Below are 25,771 nucleotides of genomic sequence, written 5' to 3'. Positions count from 1 at the left end.
TCCACTGCACGTGGAGCAGGAAGTGTGTCACTGTGTGCACAATGGTTCGGATAATACTGAGATAAAACAAATTAACGGAGACAAAATTAAACAGGGTGCGGTTTAATGTGGAGGCAGTGGGTGTCGCAGAGAACGTAGTACAGCAGCAACGGAACTGTAGCATTGTTGGCGAAGCTGATGCTTCACAGTTTTGAAAACAAAGCCATTATCTGGCAGCGATCCCGAATTTGCCCGGACAAGGACAGAGCAGTTATGGCAGTTAGCGAGCCACTAGCTGCGTGTAGCTGAGAACGACATGGCTTCCTGCCGGGGACAAAGCCACCGATCGCCATCTCCGGAAGCGCCGGGGGAAAATCGAGCTGCTGCCACTGTGTGAGTCCGCTGTCCACAGCGTCCAGTCACTCTGCAGCCTACAGTCGCGCAACATGGCCAGCCACTGCCACGCCACCGTAGCCGCCGTGGTTGTCGCTGCTGCCTTTGCCGCAGTGGTCGCCGAGTCTTCGCCGCATATGGTAGCTACTTACACATTTTTTCACTGTTCTTATGTCTGCTACAACACACTGAGGTGACGAAAGTTATATGATAACTCCTAATATCATGTCGTATCTCCGGGAGTCGATTTAGAAGAGATAGGGGATCCAGTATTAGAATCGGAATTTAAAAGAGCGTTGGAGGACTTACGGTCGGGCAGAAGGGGTAGATAACATTCCATCAGAATTTCTAAAATCATTGGGGGGAGTGGCAACAAAACGACTATTCACGTTGGTGTGTAGAATATATGAGTCTGGCGATATACCATCTGACTTTCGGAAAAGCATCATCCACACAATTCCGAAGACGGCAAGAGCTGACAAGTGCGAGAATTATCGCACAATCAGCTTAACAGCTCATGCATCGAAGCTGCTTACAAGAATAATATACAGAAGAATGGAAAAGAAAATTGAGAATGCGCTAGGTGACGATCAGTTTGGCATTAGGAAAAGTAAAGGGACGAGAGAGGCAATTCTGACGTTACGGCTAATTATGGAAGCAAGGCTAAAGAAAAATCAAGACACTTTCATAGGATTGGTCGACCTGGAAAAAGCGTTCGACAATATAAAATGGTGCAAGCTCTTCGAGATTCCGAAAAAAGCAGGGATAAGCTATAAGGAGAGACGGGTCATATACAATATGTACAACAACCAAGAGGGAATAATAAGAGTGGACGATCAAGAACGAAGAGCTCGTATTTTTTTTTTTTTTTTTTTTTGTTTGGGGTTTAAGGGCGCTCAACTACTGAGGTCATTTGCTCCCAGTCACAGTTGTTAGAGCACATGGAAAGTAAAACTCAAGGGGGGGGGGGGGAGACCAGAAAGTTCTTACAAAGAGGCAGATAAAATAAGTGAAAGAGTTAGATGTCTTTGGACAATCCAGTCAGAGTAATGAAACGCAGAATACGAGCAGCTGCTCGAGCGTCATCCGCTAAAATATCCTGTAAAGTAGATGGCAGAGACAGGACAACACGAGATTGACTAAAACGGGGACACGACAATAAAACAGGGCGCACTGTTAATGCATGACCACAAGGGCACTGTGGGGCTGGGTCACCGGAGAGCAGGTAGCGGTGGCTAAACCGGCAATGCCCAATCCGCAACCTGGTCAGAAGGACCTCTTCTCGCCGAGATGGTCGGGAGGAGGTTGTCCAAGCAGTTGGGAATGGTTTAACTGCCCGGAGCTTGTTTCCTTGAAGTGAGGATCAAGTATCCCACCACAAGGACACAAGCCTCTTACAAACAACCCCACTAACGTCAGATGACGGGACACAATGGGAGGCTGGCCGAGGCAGGAGGACTGCAGCCTTGGCTGCAGCATCAGCAGCCTCATTCCCAGGCACCCCCATACGGCCGGGAACCCCCAGAAAGCTGACAGGAGAGCCACCCTCAGTGAAGGAATGGAGGGACTGCTGGATCCATTGCACCAAGGGATGGACCGGATATGGAGCTCCAAGGCTCTGAAGAGCACTGAGTGAATCAGAGCAGAGTACATACGATGAATGGCGGTGGCGGCGGGCATACTGAACGGCCTGATGAAGAGCAAAAAGCTCGGCTGTAAAGCTGGAACATTGGTCGAGGAGCCGGTATTTAAAGGTGACAGCCCCGACGACAAAGGCACAGCCGACACCATCGTTAGTTTTGGAGCCATCAGTGGAAATAAAGGTGTGACAGGCAAGTCGCGCACGAAGTTCGACAAACCGTGAACAATACACTGCAGCCGGAGCACCCTCCTTCAGGAGCGAGCTGAGGTCGAGATAAGCATGAACCAGAGCCTGGAGCCAAGGTGGTGTCGGGCTCTCACCCTCTCTGAAGGTGGTAGGGACGGAAAAATCAAATTGTCGAAGCAGGCGACGAAAGCGGACTCCAGGGGGCAGCAGGGCAGACACATACAACCCATACTGACGGTCGAGAGAATCGGCGAAGAAGGACTGATAAGAGGGGTGATCGGGCATTGACAACAGCCGGCAGGCATACCGACAAAGCAGGACGTCGCGCCGGTAGGTCAATGGTAATTCGGCAGCTTCAGCATAAAGACTCTCGACGGGACTAGTGTAGAAAGCTCCGGTCGCAAGACGTAACCCCCTATGGTGGATGGAGTTGAGACGGCGTAAGAGGGATGGCCGAGCAGACGAGTAGACGAGGCTCCCATAATCCAGCTTTGATCGGACTATGGACCGAAACAAGCGAAGCAGGACAGTACGATCCGCTCCCCAAGATGAACCACTAAGAACTCTGAGGACATTAAGGGAACGTGTACAATGAGCAGCCAAATAAGAGACGTACGGAGACCAACAAAGTTTCCTGTCCAGTGTGAACCCTAGAAACTTAGTTGTTTCCACGAATGGGAGAACAACGGGACCGAGATGTAAGGATGGCGGAAGGAACGCTTTATATCGCCAAAAGTTAATGCAAACCGTCTTCTCTTCAGAGAACCGGAAGCCATTTGCCACACTCCATGAGTATAGGCTGTCTAGACAACGCTGAAGGCAGCGCTCCAGGAGGCATGTTCGCTGGGCCCTGCAGTAGATCGCGAAGTCATCGACAAAAAGAGAGCCTGAGACATTAGGTGGAATGCAATCCATAATTGGATTGATCGCTATGTCAAAAAGGGCTACGCTCAAGACGGAGCTCTGAGGCACTCCGTTCTCCTGGAGGAAGACGTCGGACAATACGGAACCCACACGTACCCTAAACTTTCGATCTGTTAAAAAGGAATCAATAAAACGGGGCGGGCGACCGCGTAGACCCCGCCAGTGCATAGTGCGGAGGATACCTCCTCTCCAACAGGTATCATAAGCCTTCTCCAAATCGAAGAACAAGGCGACCGTTTGGCTCTTTCGCAAAAAGTTGTTCATGATGAATGTCGACAAGGTCACAAGGTGCAACAGCGGAGCGGCGGCGACGAAAGCCGCATTGAACATTGGTAAGTAGCCGTCGAGATTCAAGAATCCAAACTAACCAAGCGTTAACCATGCGCTCCATCACCTTACAGACACAGCTTGTAAGACAAATGGGGTGGTAACTATAACGAAGGTGTCTATCCTTCCCGGGTTTGGGTATAGGAACAACGACAGCGTCACGCCAACGCATGGGGACTTGACCTTCGGTCCAGACGCGATTGTAGGTACAAAGAAGGAAGCTTTTGCCTCCAGAGAAAGGTGTGCCAGAATGGCATCTGGCCCCGGAGCAGAGGACCGAGACAGTGCAAGTGCACGTTGAAGTTCCCGCATAGTAAAGGGGGCATTATAATTTTCCAGATTCAGCGAGTGGAAGGAAGGTCGCCGAGTCTCTTCTGCCTCTTTCCTGGGAAGGAAGACAAGGTGGTAATGGGCAGAGCTTGAAACCTCCGCGAAAAAGCGGCCGAAGGCGTTGGAGATATCCACAGGATCAACAAGGACCTCATCACCTGAAGTCAGGCCAGGTACAGAGGAGTGGGCCTTAATGCCCGACAGCCGGCGCAGGCCACCCCAGACGACAGAAGAGGGAGTAAAACTGTTAAAGGAGTTGGTGAAAGAGGCCCAACAAGCATTTTTGCTGTCTTTGATGACTCTACGGCATTGTCATCGGAGTCGTTTGTATCCAATACAATTCGCCAACGTAGGATGGCGGCGAAAGGTGCGTTAAGCACGTCGTCGAGCACGGATAGCATCTCAACAAGCCTCATTCCACCAGAGGACGGAAACGCGATGTGAAGAAGAGGCAGTACAAGGAATGGAACGTTCGGCAGCATTGATGATAACAGCCGTGAGGTATTCGACCTGACTGTCACAACTGAGAAAATCGTGGTCCGGAAAGGTCGCCAGGGAGGAGTAAAGTCCCCAGTCAGCTTTCAGTATGTTCCAGCTCGAAGGACGTGGGGACGGGGTGTGGTGCAGGAGACGAACGACACAGGGGAAGTGGTCGCTCGAATAGGTGTCAGAAAGGACATACCACTCGAACCGATGGGCAAGAGTGGTAGAGCAGATCGAGAGGTCCAAGTGGGAGTAGGTATCAGTAGAGTCTGAGAGGAAAGTCGGGGCGCCAGTATTGAGGCAGACAAGATTGAGATGGTTGAAGACATCCGCCAAGAGGGAACCTCTCTGACAGGATGCAGGAGAGCCCCAAAGGGGATGATGGGCATTGAAGTCGCCAAACGATAAAAACAGCGGAGGAAGCTGAACAATCAGGTGCATCATGTCAGCCCGACTAACTGTGGATGACAATGTAGTGTAGACGGTACAAACAGAAAAAGTAAAGGCAGAAAGAGTAATACGGACAGCTATTGCTTGGAGTGGGGTGGTCAATGGGAGGGGATGGTAATAGACATCGTCCCGAACGAGCAACATGACTCCACCATGAGCTGGAATACCGTCCACAGGGGGGAGGTCAGACTGCTCTGAGGTATAGTGGGTAAAAGCAATATGGTCAGTTGGGCGCAACTTGGTTTCCTGGATACCAAGGACGAGCGGACAGTGCAGGCGGAGGAGCAGTTGTAATTCCTCCCGATTAGATCGAATACCTCTTATGTTCCAATGTAACAAAGCCATCGCTAGTCAGAAAAGAGGGGGAATGAAATGGGTGAAGAGCTGGTCACCTCGACGGTCGCAGAGGGCTAGGTGTCGAGGGAACAACGCTACAACCGGCGGGAGGCGGATCCTGTTCCATCGAGTCGTCGCCAGCGGCGGCCGCTTTCCCGGATTGCGTAGGAGGGGCAGCATCATTCGCCGACGAGAGGCCAGCTGAGTGCCTGGCAGCAGAGCGTCCCGGCGAAACTGAGGACGGCCGGGAGCAGCAACTCATGGATGGAGCGTCAGATGAAACGCGCCGGGGTGGAGAGGGAGATAAAGATTTCTTCTTGGAGGCCTTCTTAGAAGGCCGATGAGGCACGTGGATGGTGGGCTGGACCCGAAGAAGGTCCTCACGTGCGGGGTCCGTTTTGGAATGCCAGACCTCGGAAGCCGGGGTCCGTAACATTTCCCCGATGGACACCTGAGAAGAGGATCACTTCTCAGGCGGCAGAGGGGGAGGAGGAGGAAGGGTGGCCCCTGGGGCAGAGGGGGCAGGGGCCGCGATGGAGGAGGATTTGGAAGGGAGGGATTTGGGAGGTGGAGGCATAGACCCCGGATGGGATGAGGAGGTGGAGGGGGGACAGGATAGGGGTGAGGATACTGTGGAAGGAGTGGACACGACTGAGGCAAACGAAGTTGTCAACGTCACGGGATGGAGGCGGTCATACTTCTTCCTGGCCTCAGAATAAGAGAGACGATCCAAAGTTTTTAATTCTTGAATCTTCTTCTCCCTCTGATACGCGGGGCAGTCTAAAGATCTAGGTGAGTGGATGCCAGGACAATTGATGCACCGAGGTGGTGGGGTGCATGTATGTTCCTCACGAAGAGGACATCCGTAATCGCCACAAAGGGGCTCAGCCTCCCACCGTGACGACATGTGCCCAAAGCGCAAACACCGAAAGCAGCGAATAGGAGGCGGGACATAAGGTCGCACGTCGCACCGGTAGCACATCACCTTTACCTCCTCCGGGTGAACATCCCCCCCGAAGGCGAGGATAAAGGCTCTGGTGTCGATGCGACGGTCTTTGGGGCCGCACTGAGCTCGCCAGACGAAATGCATGCCTCGGCACTCCAGGTTGGCCCTGAGCTCCTCATCAGATTACAGCAGGAGGTCCCGATGAAAAATAACCCCCTGCGTCCTATTCAGTGCCAGATGCGGGACAAGAGACACTGGGATGTCCCCTAGTCGGTCGCACGCCTGGAGCGCCGCCAACTGTGTGGCGGAGGCGGTCTTTATAAGAACTGACCCCGAACGCATTTTACTGAGAGCCTCGATTTCCCCGAAGATGTCCTCGATATGCTGGACAAAGAACATGGGCTTGGAGGTGGCGAACGTCCCCCCATAGGTCCGAGAACAGACTAAATAGCAGGGGAAGTGCTTCGCCCCAAGCCGGCGGGCCTGTCCTTCCTCCCATGAAGTGGCCAAGGGGGAAAGGGCAGGAGAACCAGAACCAGAGACAGTACCTTTCTTTTTAAAAGACTCGGCCGCAGAGCGACCTGATACATGTTGACGTTTCATCTACGAAACGTCCGTCCCGATACCACCCACTCCGACCAGGGGCTCTCCACATGGGCGCCACCCAGCCTCAGCAAGGGCCACCTGGCAGGATGACTGTTGTCAGGAGTCCCGATGCCCCAAGGTGACGGGCGTCTACTCCTTGGCCGACGTGGGGAGGGTGCAGCTCAGGTATCGGCAGTACGATCCCTGTGTTGTCAGGGAGCTACAACCTAGAGGGTACATGACGACCCCACCACAACGGGCTGGCTACCGTGCTGGATTTCGGGTGCCATGGAAAGTCCATCATGATCGTAGGTGCAGATGGGGACACACTATGGGCGTAACTTGTGCAACCCATCAGGCATTTAGGCCCAATTTGAGGAATAGTGGGTGTGGGTACAACGCCGTTACAATGCTGAGTGCCAAGGTCTTCGTGCACTGAGGACCAATGATACACCACGTAAGGCATCCTTCCCCAAAAGGCTCATACTTCTGTAGAATTTTGAAAAAAGGAGGTCAAACCCCAAGGGGGACCATCACATGGAATGCCGAAACGGTTGAAACTCCTTTTTTTTATTTATTTATTTATTTATTGTTCCGTGGGACCACATTTAGGACAAGTCTCCATGGTCATGGAACGAGTCAATACATGAAATTTTAACACGATTGTAGAAACTGATAAAATGAAATACACTCCTGGAAATTGAAATAAGAACACCGTGAATTCATTGTCCCAGGAAGGGGAAACTTTATTGACACATTCCTGGGGTCAGATACATCACATGATCACACTGACAGAACCACAGGCACATAGACACAGGCAACAGAGCATGCACAATGTCGGCACTAGTACAGTGTATATCCACCTTTCGCAGCAATGCAGGCTGCTATTCTCCCATGGAGACGATCGTAGAGATGCTGGATGTAGTCCTGTGGAACGGCTTGCCATGCCATTTCCACCTGGCGCCTCAGTTGGACCAGCGTTCGTGCTGGACGTGCAGACCGCGTGAGACGACGCTTCATCCAGTCCCAAACATGCTCAATGGGGGACAGATCCGGAGATCTTGCTGGCCAGGGTAGTTGACTTACACCTTCTAGAGCACGTTGGGTGGCACGGGATACATGCGGACGTGCATTGTCCTGTTGGAACAGCAAGTTCCCTTGCCGGTCTAGGAATGGTAGAACGATGGGTTCGATGACGGTTTGGATGTACCGTGCACTATTCAGTGTCCCCTCGACGATCACCAGTGGTGTACGGCCAGTGTAGGAGATCGCTCCCCACACCATGATGCCGGGTGTTGGCCCTGTGTGCCTCGGTCGTATGCAGTCCTGATTGTGGCGCTCACCTGCACGGCGCCAAACGCGCATACGACCATCATTGGCACCAAGGCAGGAGCGACTCTCATCGCTGAAGACGACACGACTCCATTCGTCCCTCCATTCACGCCTGTCGCGACACCACTGGAGGCGGGCTGCACGATGTTGGGGCGTGAGCGGAAGACGCCCTAACGGTGTGCGGGACCGTAGCCCAGCTTCATGGAGACGGTTGCGAATGGTCCTCGCCGATACCCCAGGAGCAACAGTGTCCCTAATTTGCTGGGAAGTGGCGGTGCGGTGCCCTACGGTACTGCGTAGGATCCTACGGTCTTGGCGTGCATCTGTGCATCGCTGCGGTCCGGTCCCAGGTCGACGGGCACGTGCACCTTCCGCCGACCACTGGCGACAACATCGATGTACTGTGGAGACCTCACGCCCCACGTGTTGAGCAATTCGGTGGTACGTCCACCCGGCCTCCCGCATGCCCGCTATACGCCCTCGCTCAAAGTCCGTCAACTGCACATACGGTTCACGTCCACGCTGTCGCGGCATGCTACCAGTGTTAAAGACTGCGATGGAGCTCCGTATGCCACGGCAAACTGGCTGACACTGACGGCGGCGGTGCACAAATGCTGCGCAGCTAGCGCCATTCGACGGCCAACACCACGGTTCCTGGTGTGTCCGCTGTGCCGTGCGTGTGATCATTGCTTGTACAGCCCTCTCGCAGTGCCCGGAGCAAGTATGGTGGGTGTGGCACACTGGTGTCAATGTGTTCTTTTTTTCCATTTCCGGAAGTGTATAAGAAACATATTCAGGCGACAAGTCGTTAGTTTAAATAAAGAAAATCAAGAATGTAACACTGGAATTTGCTTAATTTTTTATTTCTTCCAGGAGCTCGTCGACAGAATAGAAGGAGTGAGCCATGAGGAAACTCTTCAGTTTAGACTTAAAAGAGTTTGGGCTACTGCTAAGATTTTTGAGTTCTTGTGGTAGCTTATTGAAAATGAATGCAGCAGAATACTGTACTCCTTTCTGCACAAGAGTCAAGGAAGTGCATTCCGCATGCAGATTTGATTTCTGCCTAGTATTAACTGAGTGAAAGCTGCTAACTCTTGGGAATAAGCTAATATTGCTAACAACAAACGACATTAAAGAAAATACATACTGTGAGGGCAATGTCAAAATTCCCAGACTATTGAATAGGGGTCGACAAGAGGTTTTCGAACTTACACCATACATAGCTCGAACAGCCCGTTTTTGAGCCAAAAATACCCTTTTTGAATCAGAAGAACTACCCCAAAAAATAATACCATATGACATAAGCGTATGAAAATATGCGAAGTGTACTACTTTTCGTGTTGAAATGTCACTTATTTCAGATACTGTTCTAATGGTAAATAAAGCGGCATTTAGTTTCTGAACAAGATCCTGAACATGGGCTTTCCACAACAGCTTACTATCTATCCGTACGCCTAGGAACTTGAACTGTTCTGTCTCGCTTATAACATGCCCATTCTGTCTGATTAAAATGTCAGTTCTTGTTGAATTGTGAGTTAGAAACTGTAAAAACTGAGTCTTACTGTGATTTAGCATCAAATTATTTTCCACAAGCCACGAACTTATATCATGAACTACATTATTTGATAATGTTTCAATATTACACACAAGATCCTTCACTACCAAGGTGGTGTCATCAGCAAACAGAATTATTTTTGAATCACCTGTAATACTAGAAGGCATATCATTTATATAAATAAGAAACAGCAGTGGCCCCAGCACCGACCCTTGGGGAACGCCCCATTTAACAGTGCCCCATTGGGACTGAACATCATTACCACTCTCAATATTGCGGAGGATTACCTTCCGCTTTCTGTTCTTAAAGTAGGAGGCGAACCAATTGTAAGCTACTCCTCTTACTCCATAATGTTCCAACTTCTGCAGTAATATTTTGTGGTCAACACAGTCAAAAGCCTTCGTTAAATCAAAGAAAACACCTAACGTTCGCCACCTTTTATTTAATCCGTCCAAAACCTCACAGAGAAAAGAGACTATAGCATTTTCAGTTCTTAAGCCATTTCTAAAACCAAACTGTACATTTGACAGCAAATTATGTGAATTTAAATGCTGCAGTAACCTTGTATATACAACCCTCTCGATAACTTTAGCAAACACCGATGGCATAGAAATAGGTCTATAATTGTCAACATTATCCCTGTCTCCCTTTTTATAAAGTGGCTTCACTACCGAGTACTTTAATCGGTCAGGAAACCGACCACTCCTAAAGGAAAAGTTACAGATATGGCTAAGTACTGAGCTAACATACGTGGAACAATACTTCAGTATTCTGCTAGATACCCCGTCATATCCATGAGAGTTCTTGGTCTTTAGTGATTTAATTATTAACTCAATCTCCCTCTTGTCAGTATCATGGAGGAGCATTTCAGGTAACAGTCTTGGAGCACTTTTTTCTAAGAGCGCTATGTGATTCCCTGTTGGGACTAGGTTTCTATTTAGTTCACCTGCTATATTCTGAAAGTGATTATTAAGTACTGTACATACATGCGACTTATCAGTAACACGGACATCCCCACTACGCACTGATTCTATATTCTCGACCTGTCTCTGCAGACCAGCCACTTCCTTTACGACTGACCATATGGTTTTAATTTTATCCTGAGACTTAGCTATTCTATCTGCATACCACATACTTTTTGCCTTCCTAATAAATTTTTTAAGCACCTTACAATACTGTTTGTAATGGGCTGCTGCATTTAGATTTTGACTGTTTCTAACGTTTTGATATAATTGCCACTTTGTTCTACAAGATATTCTTATCCCTTTTGTCAGCCACCCAGGCTGCCTGTTTGTGCTAGTACCCAGTTTTGAACGTTCTAACGGAAAGCAACTTTCAAAGAGCACGAGAAAAGTCTTGAGGAAAGCATTATATTTATCGTCTACTGTATCAGCACTATAAACATCTTGCCACTCTTTTTCCTTGATAAGGTTTACAAAAGTCTGTACAGCAACTGGATCAACTTTCCTAAAAAGTTGGTAACTATATTTAACATGTGTTGCAGCACAAAAATCTTTTAGACTTAAAATTTGCGCATCATGATCTGAAAGGCCATTCACCTTTTTGCTAACAGAATGCCCTTCCAATAATGACGAATGAACAAAAATATTGTCTATGGTTGTTCTACTGTTCCCTTGCACTATCGTTGGAAAGAATACGGTTTGCATAAGATTATATGAATTAAGGAGGTCTATCAGCATCCTTTTCCTTGCACAATCACTTATACAATTAATATTGAAGTCACCACATATAACTAACTTTTTGTATTTCCTATAAAGTGAACCAAGAACCTCCTCTAGCTTTAGCAAAAATGTTGTGAAATCGGAGTCTGGGGATCTATAAATAACAACAGTAAGAAGTTTTGCTCCACTAAATTTAACCACACCTGCACAACATTCAAACACCTTTTCAATGCAGTACTTTGAAACATCAATTGACTCAAATGGGATACCGTTTTTCACATACATGGCTACTCCCCCACACCGCAAAGAGCTCCTAGAAAAGCTGCCAGCCAACCTGTATCCTGGTAAAGGAAGCCTCTGAATTATCTCCTTATTCAAGAAGTGTTCAGATATACCAATAATTTCAGAGTCAACATCTATAAGCAGTTCACTAACTTTATCTCTAATACCTTGTATATTTTGATGAAATATACTAATTCCCTCATTAATCGGATACCCAAGCTTTGTAGAAAGTGGTTTCTTTGTTAGAGAGACTTCCCTTAAGCAGGAATACCTATCAGCTGACTTCAATCTAAAAAAGGTACAGCTCCAACACCCACAACTACCGGAATTTTCCCATGAGTGATCCCACCACCCCCACCTATGCTGTCACCTATAAGTTTTGCCAACCTCCCCTTCCCATACCTGTTGAGGTGCAGGCCATGTCTAGTGAAACCCGTCCTGCTGATAGACTCCACCGACACCACTGAAATGTGACTCATGCCTTCTGTCATCAGCGCACCCCCAAGTCTCATGTTATTACGCCTGACGGCTGTATTAAGATGAGGCCGATCGTGACGCTGAAACAGTTCCACGAATTTTCCAGGTCACCATCTATGTCATACTCCCCATCCCTATCAATACTATTACCAGCCCCACCCACAATCACTACCTGATCCTCTTTAGTAAAATCCCTACATAACCCCCCTATGTTAAAAGTTACCTGAGCCAATCCTGCATTAGGCTTCACAATGCTGGTGACCTGGTACTCACTCCCCAAAACTTCCTGCAACTGCTGGCCTACACCTCTACCATGAGAACTACCTAACAGCAGAACCTTCTTTTTTCTCTTAGACTTTGCAACTGTCCTAGCCACCGTAACTGCTGAGGTCTGCTGCATACTTCCTACATCTACAGCTACTAGAGATTCCTCTCCACTAGACTCTGACAGTTGGTCATATCTATTACAAACACCAATAGTAAAACTATCTGAAAATCTCCTTCTCCTAGCAGATCTCTTGCGAACAGCCAGATCCCATTCACCAACCCCCTTCTCCCTCCTCATCCTATCTAGCTCCTCCTGTGCGTTTTTCAACTGCACCTGAAGGGCACAGATCTTACGCTCCTGCTCCTCTATCAACTTACTCTTGCTACATAACCTGCAGTTCCAGGAGAGGATCTCACCAGAATGCCCACTGGCTTCCCCACTGCATTCCCCCCAGTGAAAATACTTCGAACAAGTCTCACACCGCAATCCACTACTCACGAACCTACGGCAAAGCCCACACTTCTCACTCATGGTAAAATTTTACAGTTATTGAAACAAGAAAACCCCTTTATCTAAGTTCCGCTACGACAATAAGAAGATGTTAAAAACTGACTACAATAATCACAAACTTGCTCTACAAGGGAAGTAACTATTATTATTGACAGTATTAATCAACAACAAATGAGAATATAACAAAATACTAACACAGAAAGAAAATCAAACGTCTAATGACAGTAACGAAACTGAAAGCAGTTCGCAAAAATTTCTTCTGAAGTTATTTCACCGGAAAACACCAAGAACACCGGTTGAAGACTACTAAAGTTCGTAAATAAACTACTATACACAAACAATTAATTAGTACTTAGCTTTCGATGCGCCGCTACAGCTGCAACTGGTCAGCGCGGAATGTAAACACGGGTAAGAGGTTAAATTGCTCGACACGAAACACTCACAAATATAAGGCCACAACACAAGAAATGCAGAGGTGAATGAAGAAACCACTAATAAGTCACTTATATAGTAAATATTATCACAAAAACAGTTAAAATATATATTTGAAACCTAAAAATAGATGACCTCACACGCAGTCACGCGCTTATGCCTCCTACGACAGGCAGGAATACCTCGGGCCTATTCTTACCCCGGACCCGCAGGGGGGAAGAGCTCGTATTAAGAAGGGTGTAAGACAAGGCTGTAGCCTTTCACCCCTACTCTTCAATCTGTACATCGAGGAAGCAATGATGGAAATAAAAGAAAGGTTCAGGAGTGGAATTATTATACAAGGTGATAGGATATCAATGATACGATTCGCTGATGACATTGCTATCCTGAGTGAAAGTGAAGAAGAATTAAATCATCTGCTGAACGGAATGAACAGTCTAATGAGTACACAGTATGGTTTGAGAGTAAATCGCAGAAAGACGAAGGTAATGAGAAGTAGTAGAAATGAGAACAGCGAGAAACTTATCAGGATTGATGGTCACGAAGTCAATGTAGTTAAGGAATTCTGCTACCTAGGCAGTAAAATAACCAATGACGGACGTAGCAAGGAGGACATCAAAAGCAGACTCGCTATGGCAAAAGAGGCATTTCTGGCCAAGAGAAGTTTACTAATATCAAATACCGGCCTTAATTTGAGGAAGAAATTTCTGAGGATGTACGTTTGGAGTACAGCGTTGTATGGTAGTGAAACATGGACTGTGGGAAAACCAGAACAGAAGAGAATCGAAGCATTTGAGATGTGGTGCTATAGACGAATGTTGAAAATTAGGTGGACTGATAAGGTAAGGAATGAGGAGGTTCTACGCAGAATCGGAGAGGAAAGGAATATGTGGAAAACACTGACAAGGAGAAGGGACAGGATGATAGGACATCTGCTAAGACATGAGGGAATGACTTCCATTGTACTAGAGGGAGCTGTAGAGGGCAAAAACTGTAGAGGAAGACAGAGATACGTAAAGCAAATAATTGAGGACGTAGATTGCAAGTGCTACTCTGAGTTGAAGAGGTTAGCACAGGAAAGGAATTCGTGGCGGGCCGCATCAAACCAGTCAGTAGACTGATGACAAAAAAAAAAAAAAAAAAAAATCTTCTCTTGCACAGTGTAGTTGGTGCAACTCGACGTGGCAAGGACTCCACAAATCGTTGGAGCCCTCTGCAGAGATACTCGTATTGAGCCATGTTGTCTCTGTAGCCGTCCATAATTGCGAGAATAATGTTGGTGCAGTCTTTTCTGCATGAACTGACCTATTGATTATGTCCCATAAATTTTCGATAAGATTCATATCAGTCGATCTGGTTGGCCCAATCATTTGGTCAAATCGTCCAGAATGTTCTTTAAACCAGTCGCGAACAATTGTGGCCCGATAACATAGCGCATTGTCACTCATAAAAATTCGATCGTTGTTTGGCAACATGAAGTCTATCAACGTATGCAATTGGTCTCCAAGTAGCCAAACATAATTGTTTCCAGACAATGGTCGATTCAGTTGAACCACATAATCCAGTCCATTTCATATGAAGACAGCCCAAAAGGAGCTTGTACAATGTTTTGTAGACGACTTGGGACTATGGCTTCCTGGGTGCTGCGCCACACTTGAACACTATCATCAGCTCTTAACGGCTGAAATCGGGACTCATCTGACCAGGTCACGGTTTTCCAGTCGTCTAGGGTCCAAGCGATGTGGCCAAGAGCCCAGGAGAGGCTATGCAAGCGATGTCCTGCAGTTAGGAAAGGCAATGGCGTCCGTCATCTTCTGCCATAGCCCATTAATGCCAAATTTCGCCGCACTGTCCTAACGTTTACGTTCGTCGTACGTACCACATTGATTTCTGCGGTCATTTAACGCTGCGTTACTTCTCTACTAGCACTGAGAACTCTATGGAAACGCCACTGCCCCTCGGTCGTTAAGTGAAGACCATCGGCCACTGCGTTGCTGTGGTGAGAGGTAAGACTGAAATTCGGTATTCTCGGCACAATCTTGACGCTGTGGATCTCGGAATATTGAATTGCCTAACGGTTTCTGAAATGGAATGTCCCATGCGTCTAGCTCCCACTACCATTCCGTGTTCGAGGTCTCATAACTTCCGTCTTGCGGCCGTGATCACGTCGGCAATTTTGTCACATGAATCACCCGTGTTCAGTCCCACCTCGGTAGCTGAGTGGTCAAAGCGACAGAATGTGAATCCTAACCACGGCTCGATTCCCGGCTGGGTCGGAGATTTTCTCTGCTCAGGGACTGTGTTTTGTTGTCCTAAGCATCATCATTTGATCCCCATCGACGTGAAAGTCACCGAAGTGGAGTCAAATCGAAAGACTTGCACCCGGCTAATGGTCTACCCGACGGGAGGTCCTAGTCACACGAGATTTATATTTACCTGAGTTCAAATGACAGCTCCACCAATGCACTGTCCTTTTACACCTTGTGTACGCGATGCTACCGCCATCAGTATATCTGCATATCGTTACCCTATAACGCCTGTCACCTCAGTGCAAGTTGTGTTTGAAAAAAGGACCTTAGAGTCAATTTTTGCTTTAGCATCGAAGCTAAACTTAATCTGTGTGCCCGTTCTGAGTCTCAGACCCATGTGATGGCCGGTAGGGTTCTCATGTTATGGCTAGCTCATTAGCTCGGTACAAACTTTTGTGATCACATCTGGAGTTTTGCATTCAATAAAGTTTCTACGCGGCGTTGCATTCGACCTCAAGTTGATGAAATAGCAACTATCCACCACTGAGGCAGTTCATTGTTAATAAAAGGTGCGTCTGAAAACTTCGGTGAATGGTCTCAAAGTAAATAGAGAAAGAGTTAAAATAATTTTATAGGTCGTCAAAATAATTGCCATTAGCGACAACACACTTCTAACATCGGTTATGAAGTAGTTGGAAATTGGTCGCTCGTTGTTGCATACCCACAACGCTTGCGTGCTTAATGTTCTCGCCCAAAGCAAGGTGACTGTTCTTCTACCTACGCCCTACTTATTGTCCAGATTTGCTCCAGCAGATTCCCCCACCTTAATTTAGCCCTAAAAGGCCTAGGCTTCACAGACGCTGCGAGTGTCCACAATACTTCGAGCAGTTCCACAACAATCGTTTTCTGATAGTTTCCTGCGGCTTTATAATCGGATTCGGAAGTATGTTGTAGTTAATGACGATCAATTTGAAGAGCAGCAAATGTAGTTTGTGCGCAACTCTTGGACACCTGTTTCCTTTGTTTTGTGAGATCATTCATCGAACGATTCACACACACTTCGTAAATGCTCTTATAGGTAGATCTCAGACTGGTGCTGTTCGAGCCAGTTGAAAAATTGCATTTTTGGCATATTCCCTCATTTTCGGGAAATGGCATCATGTTTTCTATAAAAAAGAATTCAGCGTAAATCTTACCACTTGAAAATGCGCAAACTCATGATGCTTAGTAGAGCGTCTCCCATCGTTGCTGTGTTCTCTTCATTATTACGCTCTGACCGCTCACTTTTTCACTTAAATGGAATATAGTATCATCACTGAACACTAAATGTGAAAGAATTAATTTACGAAACACCCAGAAGAAAATAGTTAATTATGTAAGGCGCGTTGGACCCACCACTGAGAACTCGTACGTTTCTTGCTATATAACGAAAATTGATAGAAATTTGGATTTAAATTGATTTCAACACAGTTTACAAATATCAGGTAAATGACAAAAGATAATGTTCAATTTAAAAAAAAAAAATCTCTGTGCTATAAGTATCTGGAAAAATAATAAATACACTGTACGTTAAAATGTTTTACGTGACTAAAACTGACGCGTTTCGAAGGAGCAAGCACTCATCATCAGCAGCATCATCTTACTTAAATTTTATAAAAGTGGGCGGCGGCATGGTTTTCTTCTACTTTCCTCCTAAAGTAGGAAGTATTCACCATAGTGAGCTCTTCAGATGCACGGCCTACCTAGAAGCATAATGATCCTCAGCTGAGAAAAGCTGCAAAAACGCAGTTGCACCACACATGTCAAGAGAGTGCATAGATGTATGTAACTGATTTAACTGCATTACACTGTTTAAGTGAGCTAATTTTGTCAGATCTGACAGTAGCTTTTAAAAGAAGGAAAGTGCTTGTTGTAGAACATCTCCTCTGCATTAGCACTTGGTGTACGCGTATTTGCTACTACTCTCATTCCAGTACGCAGTTTCAAAAATAAAGGAACCAAATTAAGAACAGATCTCACTATTCATTTCACACTTACAGCACACTCTCTATAGCAGTCAGTTTAAGGCTTTAATTCTGACCTTTTACGCAGAGACAGAGAGAGAGATAGGGATAGACAGATAGATAGATAGATAGATAGATGGATGGATGGGTGGAGAGAGAGAAACAGAAATGAACAGTCGTTTGTTTGGCAATATTTGCTTCGTTTGTTGGGCAATATTACGAAAAAAAAATAAGAAAAGAGGCATCAAGTGAACGTACAATATCGACAGAAATCACGCACAATAATCGTAAGAAAACTTTGCAGTTAGTGTCAGACCAGTATTGTTCCAAACCACACCAATCATCTTAAAGTCTGTAAACTTGAAAGCAAAAATATCGTAATGTGACAACATGTCGATGTTTTATAACTGAAATGCCACTGTGATACTAAATGCATATTTCGACCTTAAAAACAAAAACTTGCAAATAATAATTTATTAACGTAAAAATTTTGATGTGAACTGTTATCCGATCTGAAAGAACCGTATTTACGAACAAAAATAAAACTGTATTATTCCAGAGAAAACCCTCTCAAAATGCCGCATTGTACAATGCGAAATGCTTCTGGCACACAAATATAGGTAGCAGTTAGAAAAGTCGTTTGAATTTATAATATGCATATTTATGTACATGTTGCGGATGATGGCCATGCCAAAAAACTTCTTAAAGTTTTAATTTCACCAGCCTAAATGCTGATGCTGAATGATTGATTTTTCAGCTCACGTGCCAAATTACTTACGTTACCAGAGTGTAGGTAGGTTTTATTACCGAATTCACAAGCCAAAATATTACTATTGTTAGGCTGTTATTCAGTTTGTAGACTGACATTTTTCTTAACATCATAAACAATTTGGTTCATTGTAAACACTGAAGTTGCAAGTATTTCTTGCTCGTTTTCTGTTTTATTTTACTCATTCACAAATTCCTGTTTAATTTGCCTTATAGGAAACACTACAGATTTTACATCAGCTTCCATTGCATTCTGTTCATTTACATCACCCTGATTAGTGTAAACCAAATTAGAATGGTTAAAGTTATTCAATCGATCGACTGTTCTCTAAATTGAACACGTCCGCCAAAAGCGACACCCACCAACGAATTCTGCTCGAATTTTACCTCCGCAGTTGGAGGTAACTGCTGTACATTTTCAGTAAAAACATCATTACTTTCTATTTCTGCTTCCTATCTTTGTTCTTGGGTGTTAATTTGACATGCACCCACACTGAAACGTACCGCATCAACTTCCTACACAAATACTACGAGGTGCATTCAAGTTCTAAGGCCTCCGATTTTTTTTCTAATTAACTACTCACCCGAAATCGATGAAACTGGCGTTACTTCTCGACGTAATCACCCTGCAGACGTACACATTTTTCACAATGCTGACGCCATGATTCCATGGCAGCGGCGAAGGCTTCTTTAGGAGTCTGTTTTGACCACTGGAAAATCGCTGAGGCAATAGCAGCACGGCTGGTGAATGTGCGGCCACGGAGCGTGACTTTCATTGTTGGAAAAAGCCAAAAGTCACTAGGAGCCAGGTCAGGTGAGTAGGGAGCATGAGGAATCACTTCAAAGTTGTTATCACGAAGAAACTGTTGCGTAACGTTAGCTCGATGTCTGGGTGTGTTGTCTTGGTGAAACAGCACACGCGCAGCCCTTCCCGGACGTTTTTGTTGCAGTGCAGGAATGAATTTGTTCTTCAAAACATATTCGTAGGATGCATCTGTTACCGTAGTGCCCTTTGGAACGCAATGGGTGAGGATTATGCCTTCGCTGTCCCAGAACATGGACACCATTTTTTCAGCACTGGCGGTTACCCGAAATTTTTTTGGTGGCGGTGAATCTGTGTGCTTCCATTGAGCTGACTGGCGCTTTGTTTCTGGATTGAAAAATGGCATCCACGTCTCATCCATTGTCACAACCGACGAAAAGAAAGTCCCATTCATGCTGTCATTGCGCGTCAACATCGTTTGGCAACATGCCACACGGGCAGCCATGTGGTCGTCGGTCAGCATTCGTGGCACCCACCTAGATGACAATTTTCGCATTTTCAGGTCGTCATGCAGGATTGTGTGCACAGAACCTACAGAAATGCAAACTCTGGAGGCGATCTGTCCAACAGTCATTCGGCGATCCCCCAAAACAATTCTCTCCACTTTCTCGATCATGTCGTCAGACTGGCTTTTGCGAGCCCGAGGTTGTTTCGGTTTGTTGTCACACGATGTTCTGCCTTCATTAAACTGTCGCACCCACGAACGCATTTTCGACACATCCATAACTCCATCACCACATGTCTCCTTCAACTGTCGATGAATTTCAATTGGTTTCACACCACGCAAATTCAGAAAACGAATGACTGCACGCTGTTCAAGTAAGGAAAACGTCGCCATTTTAAGTATTTAAAACAGTTCTCATTCTCGCCGCTGGCGGTAAAATTCTATCTGCCGTACGATGCTGCCATTTCTAGGACGTATTGACAATGAACGCGGCCTCATTTTAAAACAATGCGCATGTTTCTATCTCTTTCCAGTCCGGAGAAAAAAAATCGGAGGCCTTAGAACTTGAATGCACCTCGTAAATCATCATTCATTTCCATGCTAATAATTCTTGTAACACAAGTAGGCATCAAACGAAATAAGTCGAACTGGTCCTTCATTGTCTGTGGCAAATGCGAAGTGTCGTCACTGCGAGTCTGAAGATCATGCCGAGCGATGCCTAAACACTGCGCTTCGCCCGCTATACCACGCGTCAGTTCCACGCTAGGCTTTGTAAAATTTGCAGCTCCTGCCGCCTGCGGCTATGCTGTCTCTTCTGTCATGTGATTTACGTCTGCCTGTGGCATCATGCTGTAGCAATCCAATTTCACCATCCGGAACTATTCCTCTTCTTGTTTCCCCTTCGTATTACACCCTATTTTTCACCTATTAATAAACAGTTGAGAAAAAACGTACGGTGTTTGATAGTTTCGAATGCTCAATGCAGAGCATCACTTTTGCACTGTGAAAGTTCATGATAACGACTATACAGTACACCACGTTGAAATTGTACCCTCTGAAAGAAAGCCTCAATCACAGTAAAAAGTGAGGTCTACTTTACGTGACCTCTTATCACAGAGGCCGACCAAGGAAATTCCTCTACAAGTACCAAAAGACGCAAAGTATCTCTTGTCTCAACACAGTAGTCAGTCAGTTTCATATCGCAATTCATTTAACGTAATAGTGTCCTCCTTTGGACTAATCCCCGCTCCGAAATCAATTTACTTCAAATTAAGAAAGAATCCAACCGCAAACATCAGATAAAAGCGAGTTGACCCCATTATTAAACGTCTGAAGGACAGAGGTACGTTTTACATTTCTGAAATACCGAAAACCGCTGGCTTTACAATTATAATTTTTCTCCCTTATCAAGATTACGCAGTTTGATTCCGACTCTGACTCACAGTTTCAGTGATTCATTTTTTACATATTCTCATATCCACTTGGACAACAAAACAAATGAAAAAGATGAAACTTCCTGGCAGATTAAAACTGTGTGCCGGACCGACACTCGAACTCGGGACCTTTGACTTCCGCGGGCAAGTGCTCTACCAACTGAGCAACCCAAGCACGAATCACGCCCCGTCATCACAGCTTTACTTCGGCCAGTACCTCGTCTCCTACCTTCCAAACTTTACAGAAGCTCTCCTGCGAACCTTCTGTAAAGTTTGGAAGGTAGGAGACGAGGTACTGGCAGAAGTAAAACTGTGAGGACGCAGCGTGAGTATTGCTTGGGTAGCTCAGTTGGTAGAGCACTTGCCCGCGAAAGGCAAAGGTCCCGAGTTCGAGTCTCGGTCCGGCACACAGTTTTAATCTGCTAGGAAGTTTCATATCAGCGCACACCCCGCTGCAGAATGAAAACCTCATTATGGAAATGAAAAGGATATCTCCAAATTTACACTCAAGCGGGAAAGAAACTGGTATAGGCAATTGTATTCAAATACATAGATATATAAACAGAAAGAACACGGCGCTGCGGTCGGCTACGCGTATATGAGACAAGTGTCTGGCGCAGTTGTTTAATCGGTTGCTACCGCCACAATGTCAGGTTATCAAGATTTAAGTGTTACAGTCGGCGCACTAGCTATAGGACACAGCACTTAATTGAGGATCAAATATATCGTTAACATTCTTCACTTCTCTACAAAATCACATTAACGTGTCGTAAATTTATCAAGAAGAGTGATAAATTCTGTGTTTTAGGTAATTGTTTTGTGCACCGTAAGTTACTTCAGGCCAAACCTGGAAATCGTGTTGTCGTAAATATTATCTTTAGAAGAGGTTGTACAAAGTTACACAACTATCGAGTTATTAAAACTTCCTTTAAATTCATAGCAATTTTGCAACATTTGATGACTGTTCAGCGTATGCTCTTGAAGAGCCCGAGGAATCACATGCGAACAATGTTACTCTTAACGCACGGAAGCATTCTCGGTGATCATGAGTAATTGCGTGTGTCATATTCCACATGTACATTACTGCGCCTCAGCCGATGGAGATGAAAATGTGAATAAAAATATGAAAATTTCTTGGTCAGCATCTTGTAACCGTGTCTAGACTTTACCGAATCAGAGTTTACTACCTATCTCCTGAACATGCGGCTTCTGCCATGTACAAAATGTCTCGTTTGTGAATTTTTTCAGTGCTTATTCCATGTCATTCGACGTACGCAGTATTGCCTGATTGGAAATGCATGATTCTGGCGACATGGTCGAATCATCTCTGCAAATACGAGTAATACCATTCCCCTTTGCTATTGCATCTAATGATGCATTACGTGAGTTGCATTTCGTTAGAGTCCACCTATTTTCGTCTTATTTCGCACAGAGATAGACAGATACACACAAAAATGGCTCTGAGCACTATGGGACTTAACATCTATGATCATCGGTCTCCTAGACCTTAGAACTACTTAAACCTAACTAACCTAAGGACAGCACACAACACCCAGTCATCACGAGGCAGAGAAAATCCCTGACCCCGGGCGTGGGAAGCGAGAACTCTACCGCACGACCACGAGCTGCGGACATTATATATATATATATATATATATATATATATATATATATATATATATATATATATATATATATATATATATATATATACAAGCATGCATCGGATGCAATAGCGTTGGCTTCACAGTGTTTAATACATTAATCCGTATTCGGGAAGAGTGAGGCTCATTGTACCATCCGGCCATAGTGGAAAAGGCTTTTCCTTATCACTGTAGGCAAATACTGGAACAGTACCTTACACGACATCACGACTAACATCATTTCAATACGAAGTCGTGCTCTCCGTTTTCATCTACGCCAAACTCAATGGGACAGAGAACTCTAATATTTCTTATTTTGGAAAACGAACAAATACATATACTCACATAAATTGGCCACCAAAATTGGACTCAGAACTCTACGCCTTGGAGTGCAGTTGCGGGTGACAAATACATATATGAAGTTGTGCGATGTTTGAGCTAATGTCGTACATGGAGTTCAGGGAAGAGGGCGACCTCTGTGCCAGCGCGGCTGTGTGCCCCACATCAGCAGCAGAAAGGAGGCCGCTGTCCATTGGACCGCTCGCGTGGATTCAGTCCATAAGACACTGCGGAATTGACTGCAATCAAAACCAGTATACGCGCGCATATTCTAATGTTAAGAGGGTTGTGTGCACCCACATTCCTTCACGTCACACAAATGTACAATTCGTTCACTAACAAGATTCGAAACGACTGCACTGGAATAACCTCATGTACGTCGATCGATGGCGCAGACACGGAAACAGTAGACTAATGCCAAAGCGAGTGAAGGCCTTTACTGAAGTTACCACGATTTCCTAAATCATTACGTGTAAAAATTAGCAAGATTCCTTCAAACTGAGTATTTTATACACTACTGGCCATTGAAATTACTACACCACGAAGATGACGTGCTACAGACGCGAAATTTAAACGACAGAAAGAAGATGCTGTGGTATGCAAATGATTAGCTGTTGCCGGCCGAAGTGGCCGTGCGGTTAAAGGCGCTGCAGTCTGGAACCGCAAGACCGCTACGCTCGCAGGTTCGAATCCTGCCTCGGGCATGGATATTTGTGATGTCCTTAGGTTAGTTAGGTTTAACTAGTTCTAAGTTCTAGGGGACTAATGACCTCAGCAGTTGAGTCCCATAGTGCTCAGAGCCATTTGATCCATTTTTTGATTAGCTTTTCAGAGCATTCACACAAGGTTGGCGCCGGTGGCGACACCTACAACGTGCTGACATGAGGAATGTTTCCAACCGATTTCTCATACACAAACAGCAGTTGACCGGCGTTGCCTGGTGAAGCGTTGTTGTGATGCCTCGTGTAAGGAGGAGAAATGCGTACCATTACGTTTCCGACTTTGATAAAGGTAGGATTGTAGCCTATCGCGATTGCGGTTTATCGTATCGCGACATTGCTGCTCGCGTTGGTCGAGATCCAATGACTGTTAGCAGAATATGGAATCGGTGGATTCAGGAGGGTAATACGGAACGCCGTGCTGGATCCCAACGGCCTCGTATCACTAGCAGTCGAGATGACAGGCATCTTATCAGTACGGTTGTATCGAATCGTGCAGCCACGTCTCGATCCCTGAGTCAACAGATGGTGGCGTTTGCAAACCAACAACCATCTGCACGAACAGTTCGACGACGTTTGCAGCAGCATGGACAATCAGCTCGGGAGACCATAGCTACTGTTACCCTTGACGCTGCATCACAGACAAGAGCGCCTCCGATGGTGTACTCAACGACGAACCTGGGTGCACGAATGGCTAAACGTCATTTTTTCGGATGAATCTAGGTTCTGTTTACAGCATCATGATGGTCGCATCCGTGTTTGGCGACATCGCGGTGAACGCACATTGGAAGCGTGTATTCGTCATCGCCATACTGGCGTATCACCCGGTGTGATGGTATGTGGTGCCATTCGTTACACGACTCGGTAACCTCGTGTTGGCATTGACGGTACATTGAACAGTGGACGTTACATTTCAGATGTGTTACGACCTTTCATTCGATCCCTGCGAAACTCTACATTTCAGCAGGATAATGCACGACCGCATGTTGCAGATCCTGTACGGGCCTTTCTGGATACAGAAAATGTTCAACTGCTGCCCTGGCCAGCACATTCTCCAGATTTCTCACCAATTGAAAACGTTTGGTTAATGGTGGGCGAGCAACTGGCTCGTCACAATACACCAGTCACTACTCTTGATGAACTGTGGTATCGTGTTGAAGCTGCATGGGCAGCTGTACCTGTACACACCATCCAAGCTCTGTTTGACTCAATGCCCAGGCGTATCAAGGCCGTTATTACGTCCATAGGTGGTTGTTCTGGGTACTGATTTCTCAGGATCTATGCACCAACATTGTCTGAAAATGTAATCACATGTCAGTTCTCGTATAATATATATGTCCAATGAGTATCAGTTTATCATTTGCATTTCTTCTTGGTGTAGCAATTTTAATGGCCAGTAGTGTATATTCTATAAGCAGAATATACATAAATTAGTTTGATAGTCAGGAACTGTATGTGCTAAAACTAGTATGCTTTCGGAATATACTGTTAGTTAAATACTCGTACATTAGAATGAAATCGAACAGTCGCAGCACCTGGAACTAAAAGGGACCATCAAATGAAATGTGCAGGAATGCTTTTTTTCCTTGTCTCCTGTTCGCACATTACAGCAACCAGTTACTGCTTCAGCCATGTTCAATGTTTCATGATTCCGGAATACGGGGTAATTATTCTGTGGCGCTATACACTGGAACCTAGCAATGTATGCGACCCAGTCCTTTGTTATGAGAAACACAAATTGATAAGAAATATTCATGGATATTATTATACACGTGGGCTTAGATACATACTTCAGATACTTAACTAAACTAGTACTTTGTTCTTATCGCAGTTGATCATCTTGTTCCACTTTTAGTGTTATGTGATATCCAATGTAATTTAGCTTTCTTAATGAAGCATCATACTGAAATAGGTGATGGGCTGGACAAGAAACTAGATTCGCTTTCTCGGTGAGCAGAATTATATCCCCATCTATCTGCCCATATTAAGGTTTTTCCATGGTGTTCCTCTATCACTCATTCGAGATATTTGGATGATTTCCTTCACCGCTCTTGCCCTATACTACCTGTCCTTCATCTCTAATCGTTTTTTTCTTCGATGGGATGTTGAAATCCAAATATAATTAGTGGTTCAAATTGCTCTGAGCACTATGGGACTTAACATCTGAGGTCATCAGTCCCCTAGAACTGAGACCTACTTAAACCTAACTAACGTAAGGACATCACACACA

The 25,771-nt window shown here is 45.6% G+C and overlaps 1 protein-coding gene across 1 annotated transcript in view; it reads left to right on the top strand.

Moving 5' to 3' along the window:
- Positions 1-384: 384 nt before the first annotated feature.
- Positions 385-25,771, top strand: part of LOC126455708 (uncharacterized) — a 91,858-nt gene continuing 66,471 nt past the window's right edge. Inside the window, exon 1 of the mRNA XM_050091476.1 lies at positions 385-512. Within this exon, the coding sequence (XP_049947433.1) occupies positions 426-512 (87 nt within the window). The 5' untranslated portion in view covers positions 385-425. The remainder of the gene's footprint in view (positions 513-25,771) is intronic.

This window comes from Schistocerca serialis, chromosome 2 (genome assembly GCF_023864345.2).
Source record: "Schistocerca serialis cubense isolate TAMUIC-IGC-003099 chromosome 2, iqSchSeri2.2, whole genome shotgun sequence".
NCBI classification, from domain to species: Eukaryota; Metazoa; Arthropoda; class Insecta; order Orthoptera; family Acrididae; genus Schistocerca; species Schistocerca serialis.
Note: the sequence above shows the minus strand (reverse complement) of the source record. Positions and strands in the feature narration are given on the sequence as shown.